Source organism: Bos indicus, chromosome 7, assembly GCF_029378745.1.
Source record: "Bos indicus isolate NIAB-ARS_2022 breed Sahiwal x Tharparkar chromosome 7, NIAB-ARS_B.indTharparkar_mat_pri_1.0, whole genome shotgun sequence".
Lineage (NCBI taxonomy): Eukaryota > Metazoa > Chordata > Mammalia > Artiodactyla > Bovidae > Bos > Bos indicus.
Window position 1 is genome coordinate 11,883,351 of NC_091766.1, and position 24,440 is coordinate 11,907,790.

The 24,440-nt window shown below is 47.1% G+C and overlaps 1 protein-coding gene across 1 annotated transcript in view; it reads left to right on the top strand.

Moving 5' to 3' along the window:
* The first annotated feature begins 2,240 nt into the window (after positions 1–2,240).
* The window catches only part of CACNA1A (calcium voltage-gated channel subunit alpha1 A), a 254,178-nt gene continuing 231,978 nt past the window's right edge, over positions 2,241–24,440 (top strand). The window contains exon 1 of the mRNA XM_070792700.1: positions 2,241–2,765. Coding sequence (XP_070648801.1) covers positions 2,473–2,765 — 293 coding nt within the window. The 5' untranslated portion in view covers positions 2,241–2,472. The remainder of the gene's footprint in view (positions 2,766–24,440) is intronic.

Genomic DNA, 24,440 nt, shown 5'->3' on the forward strand with positions numbered 1-24,440 from the left:
TCTGTATATAATAGTTTGCATACACTTATCCCAAACTCACAGTCCTCCCCTTTGCCACCTACCCTCTACCCACCTTGGCAACTACAGTCTTCTCTATGTCAAAGACATAATGTTGAACCAAAGAAATCAGACATCATAGAGCATATACTGATGATTATATTCATATAAGGGGCTTCCCAGCTAGCACAAGTGGTAAAGAACCTGAAGGCCAATGCAGGAGACATAAAAGACTCAGGTTCGATCCCTGGATTGGGAAGATCCCCTGGAGAAGGAAATGGCAACCCACTCCAGTATTCTGGCCTGGGGAATCCCATGGACAGAGAAGCCTGGCAGGCAACAGTCCTTAGGGTTGCAAAAGAGTCAGACAAGACCGAAATGATGTAGCACACACACACATACTCATAGAAAATCTAAGGAGATGCAAAGTGGAACTGTATTGTTTAGGAATGCACAGTAAAGTAGTAAAAGTATAAAGAATAGCAAAGTTATTAATACCATACAGTCAGGATGTGGTTACATTGCTGAGGAGAATGGGTATATGTCTGTTTCCAGAGAGGCAGCAAGGTGCCCTTTCCATCTGAACTTGGGTGTTGGTTTCATGTGTGTTTGTTTCACAGCAAATTCTTAAACTGTGTATTTATGCTCTGGGTATTTTTCTGTGTGTTTTCAGTTTCACAATATAAAAAAGGCCCTGTAGTGGCTCTGGAGGGAAGCAAACACCATGGGACACACATAAGCCAGACCTTTATCCAGCCAAGCAGGACCTGGTTAGTTATCTGCTCCTGGCCATTCAGATTTGACACCCCTGAGGGTCTTTCCGAAGACAGGGGTCAATATTTCATTCCAGTTTGCAGGGCCTGGGTGATTTGAAACTTTCGCAGAAGTATCATCAAACCATGCTCCCGGTTTTTCAAATTGGTGTATTGCTAAATAGAGCAAAATTTGGGTAGAGGACCCTAGACTTGCATTTCCATCCTTCTCTGTCTGTAAGTTTCTTCCTCCCTCCTTCTCCTTGCAAGATGCTGGGAGCGTCCGGCTGTCTGCAACCGAAATGGAACCCGTTGGAAAACAAGGTTTCCTCCCAATGGAGGAGAAATCTCTCGTCCCAACTTCCCCCTTGCCACCCGACCATCCGGCTGTCCCCTCTCTCCCCCACAAAACTCCGCGGAGCCAGGTCCCCTCGCGCCTCCGCGATTGGTCGCAGGCCATCATGTGTCCCCCACTTGGGGTGGGTCTTTCTCCGGTTAAACTCATCAAACGCTCCTCTTTGGAGCTTCGCTGGCCAGTGGTTCAGACCTTTGCGCCCGTTTCCCCCACTTCTTTCCTCTTCCCCCCGCCATCCTTCCACACCAGTCTTATTTTAGCAAAATCTAGAGAAGAAGGAGGAGGAGGCATTGGGGCGGGGAGAGGGGTGGTGGACACTAGGCATTGCAGCATCCGGAGCAGCTATTGAGCGGCTAAGAGAACCGCGCATCCCTCTCCCCCTCTCGCGCTCTCTCTCTCGTTTTTTTTTTTTTTTCCCCCTCTTGTTGGGAATTTTCAGGATTTCATTGCTGCAATTTAACCCCAAGATGAGGCACGGTTGAGTGAAACGCTGCGCGCACACGCACATTCACACTCCTCCTTGGGCAGAAGAGGCAGCCGCTGGTGATTCAGGAAGGAAAAAAAATCACCGGGACCCTGCGGCTTCAAGACTCCTTAAGACCTCTTCGGAGTGTTTCCCTCCCCCTTCCCCTTCTTTCCTTTCCCCTTAATACTCTTAATTTAATTTTTTGGCTACAGATCTTTCAGCATTTTTAAGGTCTAGGAACTCAAAACAGAAAGGGTTGTTTCTTTTTCTTCTTCTTTTTTTTTTTTTTCTTTTTTAATTTGGGGGCTGCCTTTCCCCTTCCCCCCAGGAAAGACTTGCTTTTTTTTTTTTTTTAAATAAAAATTGTTTTAATGGGCCGAGCGCACTGCTTTTGCAAGATGCCAGCCTGACCCGGACCCCGGAGGGGATTTGAAGCTTCCACTGCGTCCCGGGGGGAGTCCTTTGCAAATCCTTCGAGTCTTAAAGGGGGTGTGCGTTTTTTTTTTTTTAAACTGCCTTCCCCCCCTCCCTTTTTTTTTTTTCCGGAGTGGGTGGATTGGGGATTGCCTGGATTCCTTCCTCGGTTATTTTTTGCCTCGCTTCTCTCTCCCCTCCCCCCTTCCCCGGCCCCCGCGCCCCGCCCCCGCACCCTCCTCCAGCCCCTCCTTCTCCGGGGTCAGCCAGGAAGATGTCCCGAGCTGCTGCTATCCCCGGCTGGGGCCGGGCAGCCGCCTTGTGAGCCCCCGACCCGAGGCGCCGAGCCGCCGCCGCCCGATGGGCTGGGCCGTGGAGCGTCTCCGCAGTCGCAGCTCCGGCCGCCGTCTTCACAGCATCGGCGGCGGCGGCGGCGCCTTCCGCATCGTTCGCCGCAGCGTAACCCGGAGCCCTTTGCTCTTTGCAGAATGGCCCGCTTCGGAGACGAGATGCCGGCCCGCTACGGGGGAGGAGGCTCCGGGGCAGCCGCCGGGGTGGTCGTGGGCGCCGGAGGCGGGCGAGGAGCCGGGGGCAGCCGGCAGGGCGGGCAGCCCGGGGCGCAAAGGATGTACAAGCAGTCAATGGCGCAGAGAGCGCGGACCATGGCCCTCTACAACCCCATCCCCGTCCGACAGAACTGCCTCACGGTCAACCGGTCTCTATTCCTCTTCAGCGAGGACAACGTGGTGAGAAAATACGCCAAAAAGATCACCGAATGGCCATATCCTTTGCCCCGAACCCCCGGCAGCTGCGCCTCCCCCTCCCTCCGCTTCCCCTCTTCCAGGCTGGGAGAGAGACCCGGGGGTTGATGGGAGGTGGTGGTGGGGGGGGTCTTCCAGGGGGTGGGAGAGGGGGCACCAGGGAGGAGTGCGGAGCGTCTCTCCACCCCGATCTGGGTTGAGCTACTGTGCAGGCTTGGGGTTGGGGGGTGCCAGGGGGAGTGGATTCCTTCTAAGGACCGATTTCGGAAGGAGGGCTGGGCCCTGGGGGTCGTACAGGGGCCTTTAGAGCCAGTTCCGGGTGGGTCAGAGTTCTCCGAAATGAGCATGGACCCGGCCAGGGCCTGGGTGCTCTGGCCGGGGCAGGGGAAGGACCGGGGCGGGGGAAGGCCTTGGCTGGGTTTCCCTAGCCGCCCCTCACCAGAGTCCACGGTTATCTCTAGAGCCGGGCCCAGTCTCAGCTCTCAGGCCTCTCCACCTCTGCTGGCCCCGAGGTTGGGGGCCGCCCTCTCAAGGAGGGGACCTAGGGGCTCCCAGGGCCAAGAGCCAGTATGAGAGCATATGGCCTTCATACGGAGGGGCCAGCACTGGCCAGAATGAATATTCCCTAGTGGGCCGCTGGCTGGGAAGGGATGAGGGGCATTTATTCTCCCCCATGTCTGCAGGTTCCATTGCCTTCTGCCACTGATTAGGGATCTCATCATCTTTCGGGGTGTAGGATACATCCCAGTTTGCCCCATCTGGGGCCCTGACCTGAAAGACCCAGGATGGGCCACTTCCATAAGAAAGACAGGACAAGAGAAAATGAGGTGCCAGGTCCTTCCTGGGGTGCCGTGTCAGGCCTTGGGTTGGAATCGGCTTCTTCCACCCTAGAGACCCAGGAGGGGACACCAGGAGAGTCAGCCTCCATGTGGACATCTCGGGCAGGTAAATGCCTTTTTTTTTTTTTTTTTAAATTAAAGCTCCAGAGGAAGAAGGTGGAGTCCAGATTTCCCTCTGTGGAGATGCTATTAAAATGCAGATCCCCCCGTGTTTCTTTAAATTCGTGCCTGCTTGAAATAAACCTTGAGGAGGGCTTAACATCTGTTGAGATGTAGGCAGGCAAGGATGGGTAATTAGTCGGGCTTTCTAGCAGTTATCTAAGCATGACCCAGATTCCAAGTCGGGGGAATGCACCCTGCTCCCCAGGCTGGCCGGACACCATGCCGTGCCCAAGTGTGCCGCTCCTCGGCTGGGTTCCAACTGGCTGCCCTCAGTGTAAAAATGAACAGGACTGGCTGGGTCCCTGGGCTTCACTGATGAGCCCCCCCATCCTCTTTGCATATGGTTTTGACTGTTATACACCCTACAAGGCTGAGCCCTGGGTGGTCCTGGGGTTGCTTATTGGAGGAACATGTTGGCTGGTGGATCCACTTTGAGCAGGATTTGGGCTTCTGGGCGCCGAAACTGCAACAGAGGGCTCTGAGCTTTTGGAGTGTGTGTGAACAGTCTACTTGGAGGGTGGTGAAAATTCAGAGGTTCAGCGGCTGTCTTTTGGGAGGGGTGTACCACTAATCATGATGTCATTTTGATGGGTGCCCCAGGCAGGAGCCAGGTCTTTGCCTCCCAAGTTTCAACCTTGTGATGATCTGTTGAAATGGTCCGGCGTCTTGTATTCACTCTGCCTGTCTCCTCTCAATCCCTGGAGGAGTAGGAGGGCACAGAGAATGGCAAGATGTCAGTGTGTGCAGGATCAGATAAGTCGGAGGTGCCCAGGAAGGATTCACTGGGCTGACAGGTTTCCGGGTTGAAAATGGTTTTAGATTGCCTTCCGGAGCCTGTATTTAGAGTCTTCTAAGAGGAAAGGAAGAAGGTGGGAGTCCAAATGTGTCCTTAGCTCACCCCAGTCCAGCTTGAATCCTGCAGATCAGAGGACTGTTGGGGAGGGGATGGCAACAGTCCTTTGGAAGGAGGAATCTTAAAAGAGAGATGCAGGTGACCTGAGAGCATTCGGTCCTTGAGAGGTTTTCTCTGGCTTTCATGCTCTCAGGAGCTTCGTGATGAGTTTGTGCATTTTGCTGTTTGCTGTCAGTTTCTGTTCCCCGAGGCAGCAAACACATTATACAGTCCCACTCTCAAAGGGTCAAAGGGGAGAGCTCTCCACTCCCCTAATCTGTCCCCAAGCAGAATCATCCAGGACTGAGCTTTCTGGGGAGGAGCGGGGGGAAGGAGAGAGGATGAGAGGGGAGGGGACAGAGAGATGGGGGCTGGGTAAGGAAATCTGGGCCAGTGCAAAGAGACGGGATGTATGGAAACATGAGGAGTCAGGGTACCGGGGCAGAACATTGACTTGAGTATCCAAATATTTCTGCCATTCAAAAATGTGTTTAAGTACTTATTTAGAACTTTAAAAGTAATGACTTACATATATGTATATATTTCCCTGTGTTTATATAGAGAGAGGAAAGTACCCAAGTCAAGTCCAGCTTAGTAAGTGAACATTCATGCCATTAGCATCTGGGCCAAGGAAAAGAAAGTGACCAGCTCCCCAAAAGTCCCCTCCTGCCCCCTTCCAGTTAATCCCCCTACAAGGGTTACCGCTACCCCGACTTCTGACCCCATGGGTTCATTTGGACTCCGTTTAAGCCTCCTGGAAATGGAGTCAGAGGCTGTGTTCCTCTGTGTCTGGCTTTTTTTTTTTCCCCGCTCAACAATCTGTCTGTGAGATGGATCCATGTCACTTCAGGTCATTGTTGGTTTTCCTTCTCAACACTGTGTGCTACTTTATTGTTGACTCTCTGCAGTGTAGCTCTCCGTTCTATGGTTGAGGGCCATTTGAGTAATTTCCAGACTGTGGTGCTGGGATCATTCTTGTGTGTGTCTTTGGTGGAACTTTGTGGGGAAGGCGTTTCTCTTTGAGTTTGTACCTAATAGCGGATGACGTGTACTTAGAAGTAGCATTTACTGAGGGTCGCAGGTGAGTGGGCAAAGCAGATTTCTCACTGTCATGTGAAGGAGGAGTCATTACGCATCCCATGAACTTGGCTGTGGGCTCCTAGGGCCTAAGCGTTACCTCCATATGCAAATTCCAGCATGGTACGCTGGCGGAGGGTGCAACCTTGCATTCTCCATGCTCATGGGCACTTTGCCACTGTGATCCACCACCCCGCCCCAAGCTCCATTTCCGCACCCCACTGTCCTCGGCAGCTTCAGCTTGAAGCCAGCAGATTTAAAGAGATTCTCAGGAATTTCATTTTTCTTTTCCTAAGTCAGAAAACCCACATGGAAATCTTTGATGTTCGGGTTTCCATTGGTTTCCTTCACTCTAGAAGGAGTCCAGTCAGCAGAGCTGTCTGGACCACACACCTGGGTTCCGTGTTCTCGTGGATGGGAAGGCTGATTTAAATATGGCTGTGACGGGCTCTGATGATGACTTCTAAAGAGCTCAAATCTGTCAGCTCAATAAGGTGCATCTGTCAACCTTCCTCAAGCCCCCATTTAATGCCACTCACTCCTGACGCTCTTCCCGGCGCCAGTGTGAATGTCATCTTCCTCCAGCCCTGCTGATGCCAGCAGATCATCCCCTGAGCACTGTGTAGGAATGTGGGCCATGGCAAGAGCCGCAGACTCTGGTCTCTGTCTTATCCTGCTCCTTCTCCTGAAGCACATGCAGGATCCCAGGTTTTCACCCTTTATTTTCGGGAATCTCAGTGAGAAACCCAGAGTGCCCTCACATCAGATGCCCACTTTTTTTTTTTTAATAAAAAACTCTCTAAAGAGGAATGTTCTGTATCGGAAGCAGACGTCGACGCCCTGGGAGATGTTGGAGCATATTATCAGAGCCTTGGCCCACTCAGAAAAGTAGATTGTGCTAGAAGGGCAAGGGAGAATGGCTATCTGATTCTTCTCCTAGATCAGTGTGGCAGATATTTCCAGAAGAGCAAAACTCTGTGGAGTAGATATTAGTGTGACTTTTCCCTTGGGATTTTTTTTTCCCCCTCCACAATCCCCAAATGCTGACAAATAAAAGATCAGCTCATTGAGGAGTTAAAAACCTACCTGGAGCTGACCCCAATGTCTACTCTTAATTTACGGTCTTCATTGATCCTACTTGGTGTGCATTTTGGGCTTCCCAGATGGTGCTAGTGGTAAAGAACCCACCTGCCAATGCAGGAGGCATGGAGGTGCAGATTCACTCCCTGGATTGGGAAGATCCCTTGGAGGAAGATATGGCAACCCACTCCAGTATTCTTGCCTAGAGAATCCCATGGGCAGAGGAGCCTGGCAGGCTTCAGTCCATAGGGTTGAAAAGAGTTGGACATGACTGAAGCGACTTAGCGTGGTGTGCATTTTGGTATATTTTACTGAAGAAATGGTAGGTATGCTTGATTCTGGGGTGCTGCTCCAGCCATCCCACTGCAAGTGTTATTTATATACATTGTAGTACTTTCTAGACTTAACCGAGTGTGAGGATTGCCTTGTTAAAATGGTGAGTTTTGTCCAGCAAGTTTGGAGTGGGGTTTGAAGTCAGATGGGGCTTCCCAGGTGACTCAATGGTGAAGAACTCACCTGCCAGTACAGGAGACATAAGAGACGTGGGTTCCATCCCTGGGTCAGGAAGATTCCCCTGGAGGAGGGCATGACAACCCACTCCAGTATTCTCACCTGGAGAATCCCATGGACGGAGGAGCCTGGTGGGCTACAGTCCATGGGGTCACAGAGTCAGACACAACTGTAGCAACTTAGCACGCACGCTGGAGTCAGACAGGCTACCATTGCACCATGAAGTCACTGGGGTGGGGTCTTTTCTAACAAGCCTCCAGGGATTGACCATGCTGTTTGTCCACAAGTTATAGTTGGAGTATCCAGGTCACATCATAGATGCATCCTTTTTTTTTTTTTCTTTTTCTCAAAAACCGGGTTTATTGAAGTATTCAATATAAATTACTTCCAGTGAAATTCACCCTTTTAAGCATATAGTTCTGAGTTTTGACAGATGCATGCAGTCATGTAGCCAACACCAGAATCAAAATAGGGAATAATTTCATCAACCTAGAATATCCCCTGGTCCTCTCTGAGTCAGCATCCCACTATGCAAGCCCTGATCTTTTTTCCATCCTTATTGCTGTTGTCTAGTCACAAAGTTGTGTCCGACTCTTTTCGACCCCATGGACTGTAGACCACCAGGTTCTTCTGTCCATGGGATTTCCTAGGCAAGTATACTGGAGTGGGTTGCCATTTCCTTCTCCAGAGGATCTTCTCAATCCAGGGATTGAGGCTTCTGCATTGGCAGGCGGATTCTTTACCACTGAGCTATCTGAGAAGACTCTTTATATCCTTACAGTTTTGCCTTTTTTAGGAGGTCATATAAATAGAATCAGACAGGACGCAGCCTTTGAGATTCACTCATGTTGTTGTGTGTATCATTTATTCATTCTTTTGAGTGCTGAGTCGTATTCCATGGGATGGTTGGAGCAGAGTGCATTCTTCCATTTCCCAGGACATTTTGGGTGTTTCCAGTTTGGGCGATTATGAATAGAGCTGCTACAAACATTGGTAGATGGGTTTTAGTGGGAACATTTGGGAATGTACATTTTATTTCTCAGATAAATACCCAGGAGTAGGTTTGCTGGGTTATGTGGTAAGAATGTGTTTAGCTTTGTAAGAGAATGCCAAACTGTTTTCCAAAGTGGTTGTGCCATTTTGCATTCCCATCCTGTGATCCCTTTAAAAGCAGCGTGTTCTAAGCTCCAAAGTGCGTCTGGCCTCAAGGGTTTAGCATAAAGGGTTGTGGATGTGTGGAGAGTAGCAGAAGTGATAGCAGTAAGTGCCAGTCGGAAAAATTAGAAGGGGTGAGGATGTCATATGAAGCTATGTGCCTGCTCTGGTTTGAAGTCTAGCAATGGAGTGGGATCTCCAGTGTGGCAGAAGAAGGTCTCTGATGGAGAGGGGTGCTTTGGTTCGGTGCCTCGGCAATAAAAAGTCGACCTCTGAGGCTGTGAGACCTTTGCCCACCACCCTTTTCCCCACTGCCACCCCAGCACATTTGGCACAAAGTAGGTACTCCATAAATGTTTGTCCAATGAATGACAAAAATGTCCCTCTTTACCCATTTTCCAAATTATAGGGATCTGATTCACCTGTGTACCCATGTTTTAGGTTTTCAGTGGGTTTTAGGTTCGGATGGTGGGATGATGGGAGGCATGTGTATACATGAAGTTAATAGACCAAAGAAGATCTCTGAAGTGTTAGTGCTAGAGAAATCGGGGAGCAGTGGCCCCTTGAGAGTGGAGTCTTCCCCTGGGGCTTTTGAGGGGACATCTGTTGGGTTGTTGTTCGGTAGCTAAGTCATGTCTGACTCTTTGTGACCCCATGGACTGTATAGCACGCCAGACTTCCCTGTCCTGCACTATCTCCCGGAGTTTGCTCGAATTCATGTCCACTCAGTCAGTGAGGCTGTCCAGCCATCTCATCCTCTGCCACCCCCTTCTCCTCTTGCTCTCAATCTTTCCCAGCATCAGAGTCTTTTCCAGTGAGTTGGCTCTTCACTTCAGGTGGCCAAAGTATCGGCACTTCAGCATCAGTCCCTTTCCAGTGAATATTCAGGCTTGATATCTGTTGGGTACCTGGAGCTTATGGACACCCCGCCCCATTGCTCGCCCAGTAGCAAGCACACACATGCACTCCTTCAACAATGGAAGGCACCGCTAGGAAGGTGGAATCAGTCCAGAGATATGGGGTCTATCGTTCATCCTGAAACCCCAGTTTATACATTTCCAGGGATGCTAACTCAGCTGCTCATAAAAGGATGCAGGTGGTACCGTGAAATATAACAGAGGTGAGGGAGAGCACTGTGAGCTTTAGGTCAGCCAGGCCTGGGTTCAGATGACTCACGAGCGGCCTTGAGCATCAGAGCCTCGGTTTCCTCATGCAGTTGATGAGGATATTGCTTCTGAGTTCATGTTCCTGGGCAGACTCTCGAGGAGGTCACAGGGGATCAGGCATGAGAAATGCTCAGCCCAGTTTCCTGTTACAGAGAAAGCTCCAAAATGCATGAACCATCACATTGGAGAGTACTTTCTTCTCCTTACGTTCTATTTTGGAAACGTTGTCGAGAAACCAGGCTCTCTGGGTAGGAGTGGGAGAGAAGGGCCCCTCTGTTGACTGGCTGGTTTGGATTTACTAATCTGAGCGTGCACCCTTTTCTTTTAAATTGAAATACAGTTGATTTACAATGTTGTTAGTTTCAGATATACAGCTTAAAGCTTTAAGATTCAGTTATGCATATGTATTTTTTTTCAGAGTCTTTTCCCTTATAGATTATTATAAACTATTGAATACAGTTCCCTGGGCTGTACAGCAGGTCCTTGCTGTTTGCCTATTTTTTATATAGTGGTCTGTTTATCTCAATCCCAAAGCCTTAATTTATCCCTCCCCTCCCCCTTTCCCCTTTGGAAGCCCATTTGCGTTCTCCTTTCTCTCTGGAAGCTTTAAGTTGGGGGCGGGGAGGAGAAATACATGGCCACTTGACCTATTTTTCTATTCTCTTTGGTCTGAGGTAAAATTGTCTTCCTCTCCCTTGGTTCCTTCCTTTGTGGGTGACAAGGTGAGGGAGTTTCAAAGTGTATAATTAGCTTCCCTGCCCCGCCCCTTCTCCTTCTTCTGAGCCAAAGGGTCCGACGCAGGATGGAGACCGCAGGCCTAGGACAGTTGCTGTGGCCGTCCTGGGCGACTCCTGAGAGTTGAGCAGTAGACCCCTGCTCAGCTTTGCTGTTAGATTACATCCCCTTCCCTTCCCCAACAGTTTCTGTCTTTCTTCTTTCTCCCTTCTCCCTCACTTCCTGGGAGCATAGAGGAAGACAAGGAACATTCCAGGAGAGAAATCCAGGTGTTCAAAAACCACCGGGCGTTAGTCCTTGTCTGGGTAGGGTGACCAGATGTCCCTGTTTGCCTGGCCCTGTCCTGGTTTTAACATCTTGAAAAGCCCAGCAGTTTGGGGCTAACAAGGACTTTGGTGGCCCTACTGTTGAGTTTTTCTTTTTAACTGGAGGATAATTGCATTGCAGTGTTGCGCTGGTTTCTGCTGGACAACAATGTGAATCAGCTATAGGTATACATATATCCCCTCCTTCCTGAGCCTCCCACCCACCCTCGCATCCCAGCCCTCTAGGTCATCGAAGAGCACCAAGCTGAGCTCCCTGTGCTATTCAGCTGCTTCCGGCTCGCTATCGATCTACTAGTGAATTCTTAACACCCCAGGGATGTAGGGAGCCAGAGATGGTGCCAGTGCCCAGGAAAGATGAAGATAAGTAACTTTTTTTCCTCTGAAAAGCTGAGACTTTATCTTGGAATGAATTGTGCTTTTGGAAGCTACTTATTTAAGGCAGCTAATGCGAGAGAGATCCCAGCTCTGAAGCGCGAAATTCCAGAGTTAAATACGGATCAAGTTTTGTCGTCTCTCTTGGGTCAGAGGCGGCTTTATCTTCTTTTCAGCTTGGGAACATTCTTGGGTCTTCCTATAAGGTGCTCTTTACTCAGGTTGGACCTGGAACTCGGGTATTAGCAGCCCTTCCCCCAACAACACTATTTAAGAGGCCCACCCCGCCCCCTCCATGGAGCAATGAAGGAAAACGCAATTTCATCGCCCACCTGCCAGTAAATAATATTCATGCTGTTAAGTTCTGTTCTCATTTTAGGTCTGTGCGTAAAGTATTATATAATTTTAAACCAATTTTAAAGTATTTTTATACAAGCGTTTGCAGGAGGGCGAAGTCTGATCTTAAGAATAAAACCGACAGATTCGTCTTAAACGAGACTTGCGTACAGACCTAGAACTTGTTCTGTGAGGGGGTTACCCAGTTTCTGACCTTCCAGAACTTGCTATATCCTTTTTTAAAACTTTTTTTTAAAATTAAACTTTTTATTTGATCCTGGAGTATAGCTGATTAACAATGTTGTGGTAGTTTCAGGAGAACAGCAAAGGGGCTCAGCCATCCATATACATGTATCCATTCTCCCCTAAACTCTTCTCCCATCCAGGCTGCCACATAACCTTGAAGAGAGTGCCCTGTGCTGTACAGTAGGTCCTTGTTGGTTATCCATTTAATTTTAATTAACAAAAATTTTTTTTGGCAAGGGGATTTTCTTTATTTGAAGAGGCACTCTTGGTTTGTTTGTTTGTTTTAAAAAGACTTCTTATTTTGTATTGGGATATTTCCCTGTCTTATAAAATAGGTCCTTGTTGGTTATCCATTTTAAATATAGCAGTGTGTACATGTCCATCCCAAGCTCGCTAACTGTCCCTTCTCCCCATCCTTCCCCCGCCCCCTGCCAGCAACCATAAGTTTGGAGAACCTGTTGTGTTTTTTTGTTCCATTAACCTTTATTATTTCCTTTATTAGTAATAATGGGCATGGGAACCTCTGCTGATCCTCACTTGCTGCTATGAAATGTTTGTGGTGTCCATGGAGGGATGTGCTTGTTTGAGTAATAAGCACCAGGGTTGGAGGCTAAAAGGAGAAGAGGTTGGGAGGGAAGGTGATACTGGTGGAGGTGAAGCAAAGGGTTTGGGAATAGGTGGCTCCGGTTGTGCATCTTAGCTCCAACTCCCAGTAGCTGTGCCTCAGTCTCTTCGTCTGTAAAATGGGCATAGTAGTCCTACAACCAGGACATCATGAGAGGATTAAAAGATACATGAAAGCATGTGGTGGATATGATCATTTTGTAAAAAGCATCAGAATGGGGGAGAGTATCAGAATGGATACTGTAGATCCATGATTGCCAGGGCTAGGTCTGTTGTGGTCACCACTCTGGCCCTGTGCTTGGCACCTACAGTAGCTGAATACGTGACTCTGGGATGTTTTCTTGCACCTTATTTGAACAGTGACTTGCTTTAATCCTGTTCTGGGTTCACAACACATTCTGAATATTGTCTCTCCTTTCGTTTGTTTTTCCTTATTTATTTTAATACCATATGGAAACACACTGATGGATCCACTACCTGAGTAAAGAACTAGAACAGTGGCTCCCAAAGTGTGGTCCCCAGGCCTGCAGCGTCAACAGCACCTGCTGCAGGGCCGAGATGCTTACCCTTGGGCCCACACCACTATGTCCTGGGGGGCTGTTGAAGCACAGGTGGTTGGGCTTTGCCCCCAGAGTTTCCGATTCAAAAGGTTTCGGGTAGAACCCGAGAATTTTCATTTCTAGCAAGTTCCCGGGAGCTGCTGATCCTGCTGGTTTGGGGATCCCTCTGAACTAGAACATGCTCAGTAATTTACTTCTACCTATAGCCTCTGACCCTGCCTTGGCTTCCCGCCCCTCCCCCACTCACTCCCCCAAAGGCAACACTCTCTCTTGGATTGGGTGTGTAATTTTATTTATTTATTCATTTATTTACTTAGGCTGTGGTGGGTCTTCGTTACTGCGTGGGCTCTCTCTAGTTTCAGGGAGCAGGGGCTGCGCTCTGGTTGTGGAGTGCAGGCTCCTCATTGTGGTGGCTTCTCTTGCCTTGGAGCTCGGGCTCTAGGGCACGCGGGCTTCAGTAGCTCTGGTTCCCAGGCTCTGGAGCACAAGCTCAGTAGTTAGACGCGTGGGCTTAGTTGCTCTGCACAACGTGTGGAATCTTCCCAGACCAGGGATCGAACCCATGTCTCTGGCACTGGCAAGCGGCTTGTTTACCACTGAGCCACCAGGGAAGCCCCTGGATTGGGTGTGTCTTATTCCCTTTCTTTCTTTTTAAAGATGTTTTATCACACATTTACATATGCCTTAACTCTAATGTTTTACTTTCGTGGTTTCTGAGCCTTTTTAGCCTTCTGGAACTTGCCCTTGCTTTTTTCACTCAATTGTATGTTTCTAAGATTCATCTCTCTTATTTGAGTGTAGCTGGAGGTCATTTATTTTTCTCTGTATAATATTATATTCTGCGATGATACAACAATTTATCCACCTTCCTGGATGATGGACATTTGGGATGTTTCCAGGTTTCTTGTTTTTTTTTGCTATTATGAACAGTGCTGCAGTACTGAATAAATAATTTTGGAATGAATGAATTCAAGGTGTTAATTTTAGTCTGTGTACTTGGGAATGTCGCTTCAGCTAGAATCAGCTGAGATTCATCAGCATTTATGGAACACCAGCCATCTGACAGGCACTGGCTAAGCCATTTCACAGTCTACCCATCCTTCTCTCTAAGGGCTGGGTCAGCCAGACAGCCTCTGTTCTTCCTTGTCTTCTGAAAGTCAACCTGTGTCTTAGGCATTGGCAATTGCTGTTAGTAGAGGAGTATCAGGGCTGATTTGAGAGCATGGACTCTGGAGCCAGGGGAATGGGGTTCCAATACTAACTCTTGCTAGTCGCTAGCTGTGTGACCTTGCTCAAGTCATTTAAGTTATTCTATGCCTCAGTTTCCCAGTTTGTCTAAAGGGGGTTCTAATAGCACCTATCTGGGAAGATCAAATTAGTTAATACATGTTACGCTTAGAAAATAGTGCCTGGAACTTAGCGCTATATGTGTTTATATATGGATGAATGGAACAATGGATTGATGAGAGGGAAGAAGGAAGGATGGGCTTATTTGAGTGGCCTTTCTGACCCAATGCTTGGAATAGTGCATGACACATAGTAGGTGCTATGTGAAAGTGAAAGTGTTCGTCGCTCAGTCGTGTCTGACTCTTTGCAACCCCATCAACTGTAGCCTGGCAGGCTCCTCTGTCCATGGAATTCTCTAGGCAAGAATACCGGAGTGGGTTGCCATTCTCTTCTCCAAGGGATTTTCCCAACCCAGGGATCAAACCTAGGTTTCCTGCATTTCAGGCAGATTCGTTACCACTTGAGCCACCAGGAAAGTCCTATGTGCTGCATAGTATTAGTTATTATTCTGCCTTTGCTTGCCAAGGCTCTTAATCCCCTTGATCTCTCTTATTCTTTGGTATCTATCTTGAGACCCCATCTTCCTGGATTATCAACTGAACCACCATTGCGCCAATGTAGAATTCAAGGGGAAAACAATCAGGGGGGTCATGTTATCAATATTTGTAGATACTAGAATTCCATGATTCCAAGGCCCAGGCAAATTTTTTCTCATCTCAGCAATCTTGTCTATATCCCTGATCAACTTCCTCTCCCATTCCCTATACCCCACTGCCAGGCTCTTTCCAGTCTGCTTACAACTTCCCCTTCTTCTAACCATACCCTGCTTTCTAAGTGTACCATCTTTGAAGACATCAAAGACTTCAAACCAGTGAGAATAGGCCAGCTTCTGTGCAGGTCTTATAAGGACTTGGAGCATTTGGGTCTTGCACAAATTAGAATAGTCAAAATTTTTTGGAAGAGTTGTTAGAATGTAGAATTTTAACAATTTGGCCTGTTCCTAATCACAACAGAGTCTAAAGTTTAGGATCATTGATGAATATTTGTGATTTAGAGGGGAGAAGTATCTTATGCAGATGAGTAGATAGTTGGATAGATTTGTGGAGGGTTGGACAGATGGACAAATAGGTGAATGGGTTAGATGGAATGAAGGAGGGCAGGATGGATTGATGAGACAAAGAAAAGATGAATGATACTGGATGGATGGGTTATAAGTGGGTGGGTAAGTAGATTGATGGGTGATAAGGAGATGGGTGGTGGACAGATGGATGAATGAATGAGTGATGAAGGAAAGAAAGGATGAATGGGCAAATATATGAGTGGATAATAGATGGCAGGTGACTGGACTAAAGAGTAAAAAGATGAATGGATGGATGAATAGATGGATGGAAATGGATGGATGGGTGGGTGGATGGGTGGTGTTAGATCTCAGGGTGTGTGGAAGGGTGGGTGTCCGTGTCTGGGTCTCTGATACTTGATGTTCTTATTGGCTTGGAGATTGAATCCTTCCACTTACCACCCTCAATGCTAAGTGACTCTTGCTTGCTTTGTGAAAAGCAGTAAGATGGTATGCTTGTGTCTTACCTCTCATTAGAAAGCTCCTTGAGGGCAGGGAACACTGATGTACCTTTCTCACATCCCCCAACAGTTCCCACATTGTATGATGCACGAGTGTTTGTTGAGTAGTGATGAGGAAAATTAAGAGTGTTCTTGACAAAGATTATTAAAATTCTGGAAACAGCACTTCCATTTTTTTTTTTTAATTTCAGTACTGGGACTAAAAGTGGAATTCCTTGGATTTTGCTCCCTTGGTTAATAGTGGTGGGCTAATGGAATATCTCTCTTCCAAGTAGGTTGGGTAAATGTCCCAGATGCTTCCTCACTGGTCAGAGATTGCAGATTATAGATGTACTAGGTTCTACAAGGCCCCTCATGATCTAAAAAGTCCCTGTTTTGTCTTTGATCTCATTTCTTCCATTCTCTACCCCTTCCACTCTGTCCCAGCCCCACTGACCCTTTTTGCTCAAATCCGGCTTTTGCATCTGGAGGCATCTGTGCTGGCGCTTCCCGCCGCTTGCATCATTGTTTCTCCAGGTCTCCCAATGGCTGACTCCTCTTCGTTTAAGTCTCAGCCCAAAAGTAACCTCCTCCAGGAGGCCTATCCTCTTCATTTGTTGAATATCTGAAGTACAAAGAATATGAAATACATGCATACTCTCCTATCCAGAGTGAATCTCTGGTGACATTTTAATCTATTTCATTCCATCTATGCTTATGGATATAAGCTTTTATGAACACATTTGCATGCCACTAGATATTCCTGGACAGCAACATCAGGACTACCGTGTAGAGCTGTATAGACTGCACACTGCACAAGGGTATTGTATCTCCTATCATAACTGTACATTTATTATTTTAGTTTCTCAGATGATGAAAGCTTAAGTATCTTGTTCTAGCAAAATGAAGATATTATGACAATCTTTTGACAGATGGACCTAACAACTTGCAAAAGGGGCGTCTTATTTAAATCCACACAGTGGTGCTGTATGGGTTGGCATCAACTCCAGAAAAGACTGTTGCTAATATCTGATGACATTCCACTTTATGGATATACCATACTTCTTGTAACCAACCCCAGTCATTTGTTTTGTTTATAAACAACAGCACAATGAACATCTTTGTGCGTAAAGCTGTGTCCACAGTGCTGAATATTTTCAGACTGAAAATAATCTGGTCTAGAGGTTGCATTCAAGTCTTAAAACTGTTGCCGCCTCTTTCCTTGAATCTGAAAAGAGATTTGGAGACTAGGTGACTTGAAATTTGGGAAGTCGAGGAGGAGTATGGAAAGAACAGTTGATTGGTTTGGAGTTTTTCCTAGGCTGCATGTGGAGCAGTGCTTTTGAACTGGGGGTGATTTTGCCTTCCAGGGGACTTTTGGCAATGTCTGGAGATATTTTTGGTTGTCACGAATGTGGAGGGCGGGGTGCCACTGGTACTTAGCAGATAGAAGCTGGGGATGTACTGAGCATCCTAAAATGCACAGGACGGCACACTCCTGCTCCCATCCATGAAAAACTATCCAACCCTAGATGTCAATATTGCAGAGACTGAGAAATCTTGATGTAAAAGATGTCACGGATTCCTTGAGTGGGTGGATTTAGGGTTTGGGGGTTACTTAAATTTTACTTACAGTTTCTCTTGCTAGCTGGGTGTCTGAGCCAGCTTTCTCTGAACTTTAGATCCCACACTATCAGCAACAGGCTTGCTACTGACAGATTCGTTGATGTAAATATAGATGAGTATATAGAAGGAAGTCTCAGCTGGAGTTGGAAAATGTTGGAATGAAAGCTGCTGCAACCTTCCTTTCTCTCTCCTTCTCCTTCTGTTGCCCAGTTTTTAAATCGTGTCTCACTTTCTTTGGGCTCCTGGCATGGTGAGTACTGCTGGAAGAGACAGTGGTTCTGTTTCTTTAGTCTCCACACCCAGGGCTGGCCTTGGGCATGTCTAGGACACCCCTGAGACAGATAAGCTTGGAGATGTGAAGGGGGAGAAGAGTGCGTTCATGATAAATTTCATTCATTCAAAAATGTTTACTGAGCACCTCCTATGTGTCAGGCAAGGGAGGGGAGGTGCAGGGAGGCAGGTGACAAGGGTAGATTGTGTGGACCACAGAGAAGATTTTACTGCAAAGGAAATGGCAGCATCATTCCTGTTTTCCACCTGACACGTGTATACCTTTTGTTTTCCATCACAGAAAATAGGGTCTTTTGTGTGTACACAGTGTTTTGCTGTCTTTCCTCCAATACCAGCCACACTACAAGGACCTCACTATTTCCTTAGGACAGATTGCTGGAGGTGGCATGGCTGGGTCATCTATCAGGCTTTGGGGCCAGGTTGCCAGGAACAGCTAGACTGTGTCTTTTTAAACTCTGAGGTTCTGTTTCCCTGATCATGTGGCCCAGCTAGCTGTCCTTGATTTTACATCATAACCAATCAGATAAGTGAAAAAAATGGACTCTCTTTGTGATGCAATATACGTTTCTTCAGTTTGCAAAGATGCAGAGCATTTTCCAGATCCGTACGGGCTATCTGTGTTTCCTTTGTGATGTCCCTGGTCGCATCGTTAGCTCCATTTTCTCTAGAGACATCTGTCACAGATAGCTTTTGGGGAAGTGGCACCAGGTTCTATAGACACTGAGGGGTTCTTTGATTCTACGTCTGGTTTGAAGCAGTGTAGTGGTTAAGAGGGAGGGCTGTAGAACCAGGCTACCTGGGTTAAATCCCAGCTCTGCTTCTTTCCAACCTCTTAATGCTGGACAAGTACTTCACCTTCTGGACCTCAATTTCCTCATCTGTAAAATGGGTATAACATGAGTTCCTGTCTCGTGGGGTTGTTATAAGGCTTAAACAGCACTTAATGCCTGGCACATGGTGGGTGTGGAATCAGAGTTTGCCCTTATTATTGTGTGCTTATGTTGGTGCTGAAAACCCTCTTATTTCAGGGTGCGGTAGCTACCACGTGATTTAGAGCAAGCTGTCCAAGCATTTAGTGTTAGTCACAGCTCTTCCAACTAACCAAAGAGGATCTGCGCCTTGCTGTCCCCCCAAAAGCAACTGGATCATTTGCCGCATTTATGATGGGTTTCGTCTCTTCAGTCCTTATGCCTGTTCGTGCCTGGAATTTCACTGGAGCTCCAATAAAGAGGAAGTGTTTTTCAAGTCTAGTTGGTAGCGTCTCTGTATGGAGAGCTTAGGAGTCCTCAGGCTGGATGGGAAGCTCTTTGACTGATTTAATCTTTACATCAGTCCTGCGGGCTTGGTGGGTTTATTTTTGCCCCCATGTAACATATGTTCGCACTGAGGCTCAGAGACTAAACTCGATCCCTGGCTCTGAAGGACAAGGACTCGTTCTTGCTGGAAACAACTTTTACTTTCTTTGGGCATCTTAACTCCACTCTTTTTTTCTGGAAGGTGGTCTCCTCCACTCCTGGCTTGCACCAGTGCTCTGCCAAGGTCTCAAATCTAACAAATGGGGAAACCTCATGGGACAGCTAATGGCATGGCAGCAACAAAGGCCCAGATGGGGCAGATGCTCAGGTTATGCCTGGGGAAACGTGTGCTTCAGAGAGGTTGGCATGCCTATAGGAAGAGATAGTATAAGGGAATAGTTAAGAGACATTGAGGTCAGCCAGGACTGGGGCCCTCTCTGACAGTTGGTGTTGCCAACTGTCAGAGAGGAAAGATACTGAACTTCAGCGATCCTCAGTTTCTTCATCCGCACAATGGGAATAGTATTTTCTGCCCAGGGATGTTTTAAGGATGAAATCAATATGATGAGTGAAAAATATCATGCTTGGCACAGTGTAGATGCTTGACAGGTGGCTGAAGCTCTTTGCTTTCTCCTTAGTACAAGCACTAGAACACAGACACAGACGGACAGACCCAAACCTCTGCCCTGATGTGGCTAACATCTAGCTGGGGGACAGACCAAGGACCACGTAAAGGCTCCAGTTGACGTGCGGTTAAGTGCTACAGTGCAGAAATAAAGCAGGAGAGAAAACAGGGTGGTGAAGACAGAGGGTGTTGGTACTGACACCTGAACTAGAAGAGATCTGAGGAGAGGTGTGGGCTTGATTTGGGTTGCTCTAGGGAGCAGGACGGAGAAGGCGATGGCACCCCACTCCAGTACTCTTGCCTGGAAAATCCCATGGACGGAGGAGCCTGGTAGGCTGCAGTCCATGGGGTCGAGAAGAGTCGGACACGACTGAGTGACTTCACTTTCACTTTTCACTTTCATGCATTGGAGAAGGAAATGGCAACCCACTCCAGTGTTCTTGCCTGGAGAATCCCAGGGACGGGGGAGCCTGGTGGGCTGCTGTCTATGGGGTCGCACAGAGTCAGACACAACTGAAGCAACTTGGCAGTAGCAGCAGCAGGGAGCAGGAACGGAGAAGGCACTGGCGACCCACTCCAGTACTCTTGCCTGGAAAATCCCATGGACGGAGGAGCCTGATAGGCTGCAGTCCATGGGGTCGCTAAGAGTTGGACATGACTGAGTGACTTCACTTTCACTTTTCACTCTCATGCATTGGAGAAGGAAATGGCAACCCACTCCAGTGTTCTTGCCTGGAGAATCCCAGGGACAGAAGAGCTTGGTGAGCTGCCGTCTATGGGGTCGCACAGAGTCGAACACGACTGACGTGACTTAGCAGCAGCAGCAGGGAGCAGGAAAGATGAGGAGCAGGTGTGGTGAGGCTGGCGGTCTCTTTCCTAGAGGATTCTGTCTAGATGGTGAAAGGGGTGGGTTGGGGAGACCCAAGGTAGGGCTGATGAAGGGAACAGGCGAGGGTTTCTGAGCAGGTGAGAGATGCTTTAAAAAAAAAAAAAAAAAAAGAACGGAGAAGAATCAACTTTTTGGCTCTTGAAGATGTCTTCTCATCCTTTGTGCCAGGTCTTGGGTCACTTAAAGATGTAGTCAGGGACTTCCCTAGCCATCTAGTGTTTAAGACTCCCAACTTCTGCTGCAGGGAGTGCAGGTTCGATTCCTCATCAGGGAACTAAGATCCGGCATGCTGGGTGGTGCAGCCAAAAATTAAGAAGAAAAATGACACAGGCAAAGAGAATGAGCTCTGGGTTATTTTCAAGACTCTACGTTATTTATTCAAGTTCGAGGATATAATTTTTTCTAACCTGTTGGATGTCTTGCATCTTTCTTTCCTTGGAATTTGTCTAGACCTACACTGCCCAGTAAGGTAGCCACTAGCCCCACAGAGCTATTTCCACTTAAAAATTCATTACAATTAAACAAAATAAACAAGTCAGTCCCTTAGTTGCAGAAAATTCATTACAATTAAACAAAATAAACAAGTCAGTCCCTTAGTTGCAGCAGCCAAATGTCACGTGCTTAGTTGCCATGTGTGGCTAGTAACTATTGTATCAGACCTTACAGATGAGAGCATTCCGTCATCGTGGCAAGTTCTGTGGATGTGCTGTTGCAGAACCTTCCTGGAGGGGAGCTTGTTGGAAATGAGAATCTCTGTCCCTCACCCCAGACCTGCTCAATCCCAAACTGTATCTCAGCAAAATCCCCCAGGTGAGGTTGGCTCTAGTTGCAGTCTACCTGAAAGTTTTAAAGATGCTGATGCCCTGAGCCTCACCCCACAGATGGTGATGAGATTGGTCCAGGACTATCCCTAGGCGTGGGGATTTAAAAAAACTCCCCAGGTGATTCTAAAGTTCAGCTGGGATTGGCAGAGAGCACTGGGTAGTTAAGAACACTCAGACAGTAGGTGGACTGGAGTTGGAGCTGTGTGACCTAGGGCAAGGCACTTACCCTCTCTGAGCTGTGGATTCACCTCTCTGTAAAACCAAGGACCTGTTGGCATCTCCCTCCCAGGACCGTGAGCATAAATGATATGATGGTTCCTTGTGCTAAGTAGGGGGCCAGGGATGTGGGTAGTGAGCACTTCGTACATAAATGTGTTAATTTTTAAGAAATTAGTTCATCAGCCTTAGAGCTAATAGTTGGAGTAGAGGAAACAGAACTCTTTATAATGGGTAATTTTTCCATTTTTTAAAAGATGGTAGTAAAATTCACATATAATTAACCATCAACCTTTTTATTTTTTAATCTGTATTTTGTATATTACATAGTTGATTAACAGTGTTGTGTTAAGTTTCAGGTGTACAACAAGGTGTTTCAGTTTTATTAATACATATAACTGTTCTTTTTCAAATTATTTTTCCATTTAGATCATCAGCCATTTTAAAGTGTACAGTTCAGTGGCATTTAGTGCACTCACAGTGTTGTACACCAGTCTCGTTCCAGGACATTTTCATCCCCCCAAAAGGAAACCCCACACCTATTAAGCAGTCACTCCCCACCCCCACTTCCTCCCCCGGTTGCTAGTCTGCATTCTTTCTTTATGAATTTACCTATTCTGGCTGTAGACTTTTATAAGTGTCCTGTCCCTGGCTCCATCACCCCTTGGCATCCTGTGTGAGACTGGGAAAAGGCCCAGCTCTCTTTATCTCTGGGTCTTTCCGCCTCGGATGAGGGATGTCCCCGCCTGTGGCCCCCTCCGGCACCCTGGGTCTCACCCGTCAGCCGCACTTAATCCCAGCAGCAGGCCCCGTGTTCTTTTCTCCTGGGGCTGCCACAAATGAGAGGTTTCATCTCAGCTGGGTTCCTCCTAGTTAAATATTTAATAAATAAGACCTACAACTTGTGATGCTGGGAGTGTTTGATAGTGAAATTAATGAGGAGGAGAGAGTCGCAGGCTGCCCACAGGTCCGTCCATGTCTGAGCCTGGCCACAAGTGCCCTGGGGGCAGACATCGAGGCCACCACGATGGACCCTGCCATCCTGTGTTCCCCTGGCTATTGACTCCCTAGCACTGTGTCTGGCACAGAGTAACTACGTGATAAATATATGTTAAAGAGAGATCATGTGTTAAATATAAATTATGTGTTAATAAATATGTATTAAGGAGACAGTGTCTTAAAAAGCAAAGATATTACTTTGCCGATAAAGGTCCGTGTATTCAAAGCAATGGTTTTTCCAATAGTCATGTACACATGTGAGGGATCATAAAGAAGGCTGAGTGCCAAAGAATTGATGCCTTCGAACTGTGGTGCTGGAGAAGACTCTTGAAGAGTCCCTTGGACTGCAAGGAAATCAAACCAGTCAATCATAAAGGTAATCAATCCTGAATATTCATTGGAAGGGCTGATGCCAAACCTGAAGCTCCAATACTTTGGCCACCTGATGTGAACAGCCGACTCATTGGAAAAGACCTTGATGCTGGGAAAGATTGAAGGCAAAGGAAGAGAGCGGCAGAGGAGGAGATGGTTGGATGGCATCACCTGCTCAATGGACATGAGTTTGAGCAAACTCTGGGAGATGATGAAGGACAGGAGAGCCTGGCATTGTTGCAGTCCATGGGGTTGCAAAGAGTCAGACATGACTTAGCGACTGAACAACAAAGAGAGATTGTATGTGATGTGTGTGTGTGTTTCTAGAAGAGGTGGAGAAAGGAAGGAAAAGGAGGGAGAAAGAAAAATGGAAAGAGAGAGAGACAGAAGGGGAAAGAAAAAGATCTGGAGGAAGGCAAGGAAGACGATGATGGGGGTGGGAGAAAGAGACCCAGAGAGAGATGGAGAGGGAGAAAGATGGAGGAAGAGAGAAATAGAGGGAAAGTTCATACAAAGAAAAAAGAACAGAAAGAAGAGAGACAATATCGCTTCATGTATCTTTTCCCCTCCTCATTATCCTTGACAGCCCTTTCCCCCCTTATTTCGCTCTGTCTCCCCACTTTTCATTTCCTTACTGATGCCTCTTGCCAGTCCCTCATCCCTTTTCATTTCCTGTGTCTCCGTTATCTTTTAATTTTCTGTCTCAGTGTTTGTCCCTTTTCTCTTTCTCTTCATAAACCAGCATATGTGTCTTGTTTTTTCTTAGTCTTTGGCTGACTCTCTGTGTGTGTGAGAGAGGAAGGGACGGGGAGAAAACAAACTTAGCGGAGAATGTTGGAACATAGATTAGCACTTTAAAAACTATCAGTTCACTTCCGTTCAGTCGCTCAGTTGTGTATGACTCTTTGCGACCCCATGGACTGCAGTACACCAGGCTTCCCTGTTCATCACCAACTCCTCGAGTTCACTCAAACTCATGTCCACTGAGTCAGTGATGCCATCCAACCATCTCATCCTCTGTTGTCCCCATCTCCTCCCGCCTTCAATCTTTCCCAGCCTCAGGGTCTTTTCAAATGAGTCAGCTCTTTGCATCAGGCGGCCAAAATATTGGAGTTTCAGCTTCAGCATCAGTCCTTCCAATGAATAGTCAGGACGGATTTCCTTTAAAACTCATGTCATGATATAAATGAACATATTTACAAAACAGAAAAAGGCTTATAGACACAGAAAGCAAATTTATGATTACCAAAGGAGGGAGGGATAAATTAGGAGTTTGGGATTAACAGATACACACTGCTATATATAAAAGAGATAAGCAACAAGGTCCAAAGTATATAGCACAGGGAACTATGTTTCATATTGTACGATAACCTATAGTGGAAAAGAATCTGAAAAAGAATGGATACATATTTATACGTATAATGGAATCACTTTTCTGTACATCCAAAACTAACACAACATTGTAAATCAACTTTATTTCCTTTTTTAATCAACTAATTAGTTTTTGTTGTTGTTACATTGGGTTTTTGTTGCTGTGCATGGGCTTTCTGTAGTTGCGGCGAGTGGGGGCTGCTTGTCATTGGAGTGCAGTGGCTTCTCTTGTTTCAGAGCACAGTCCCTAGCGCTCAGTCTCA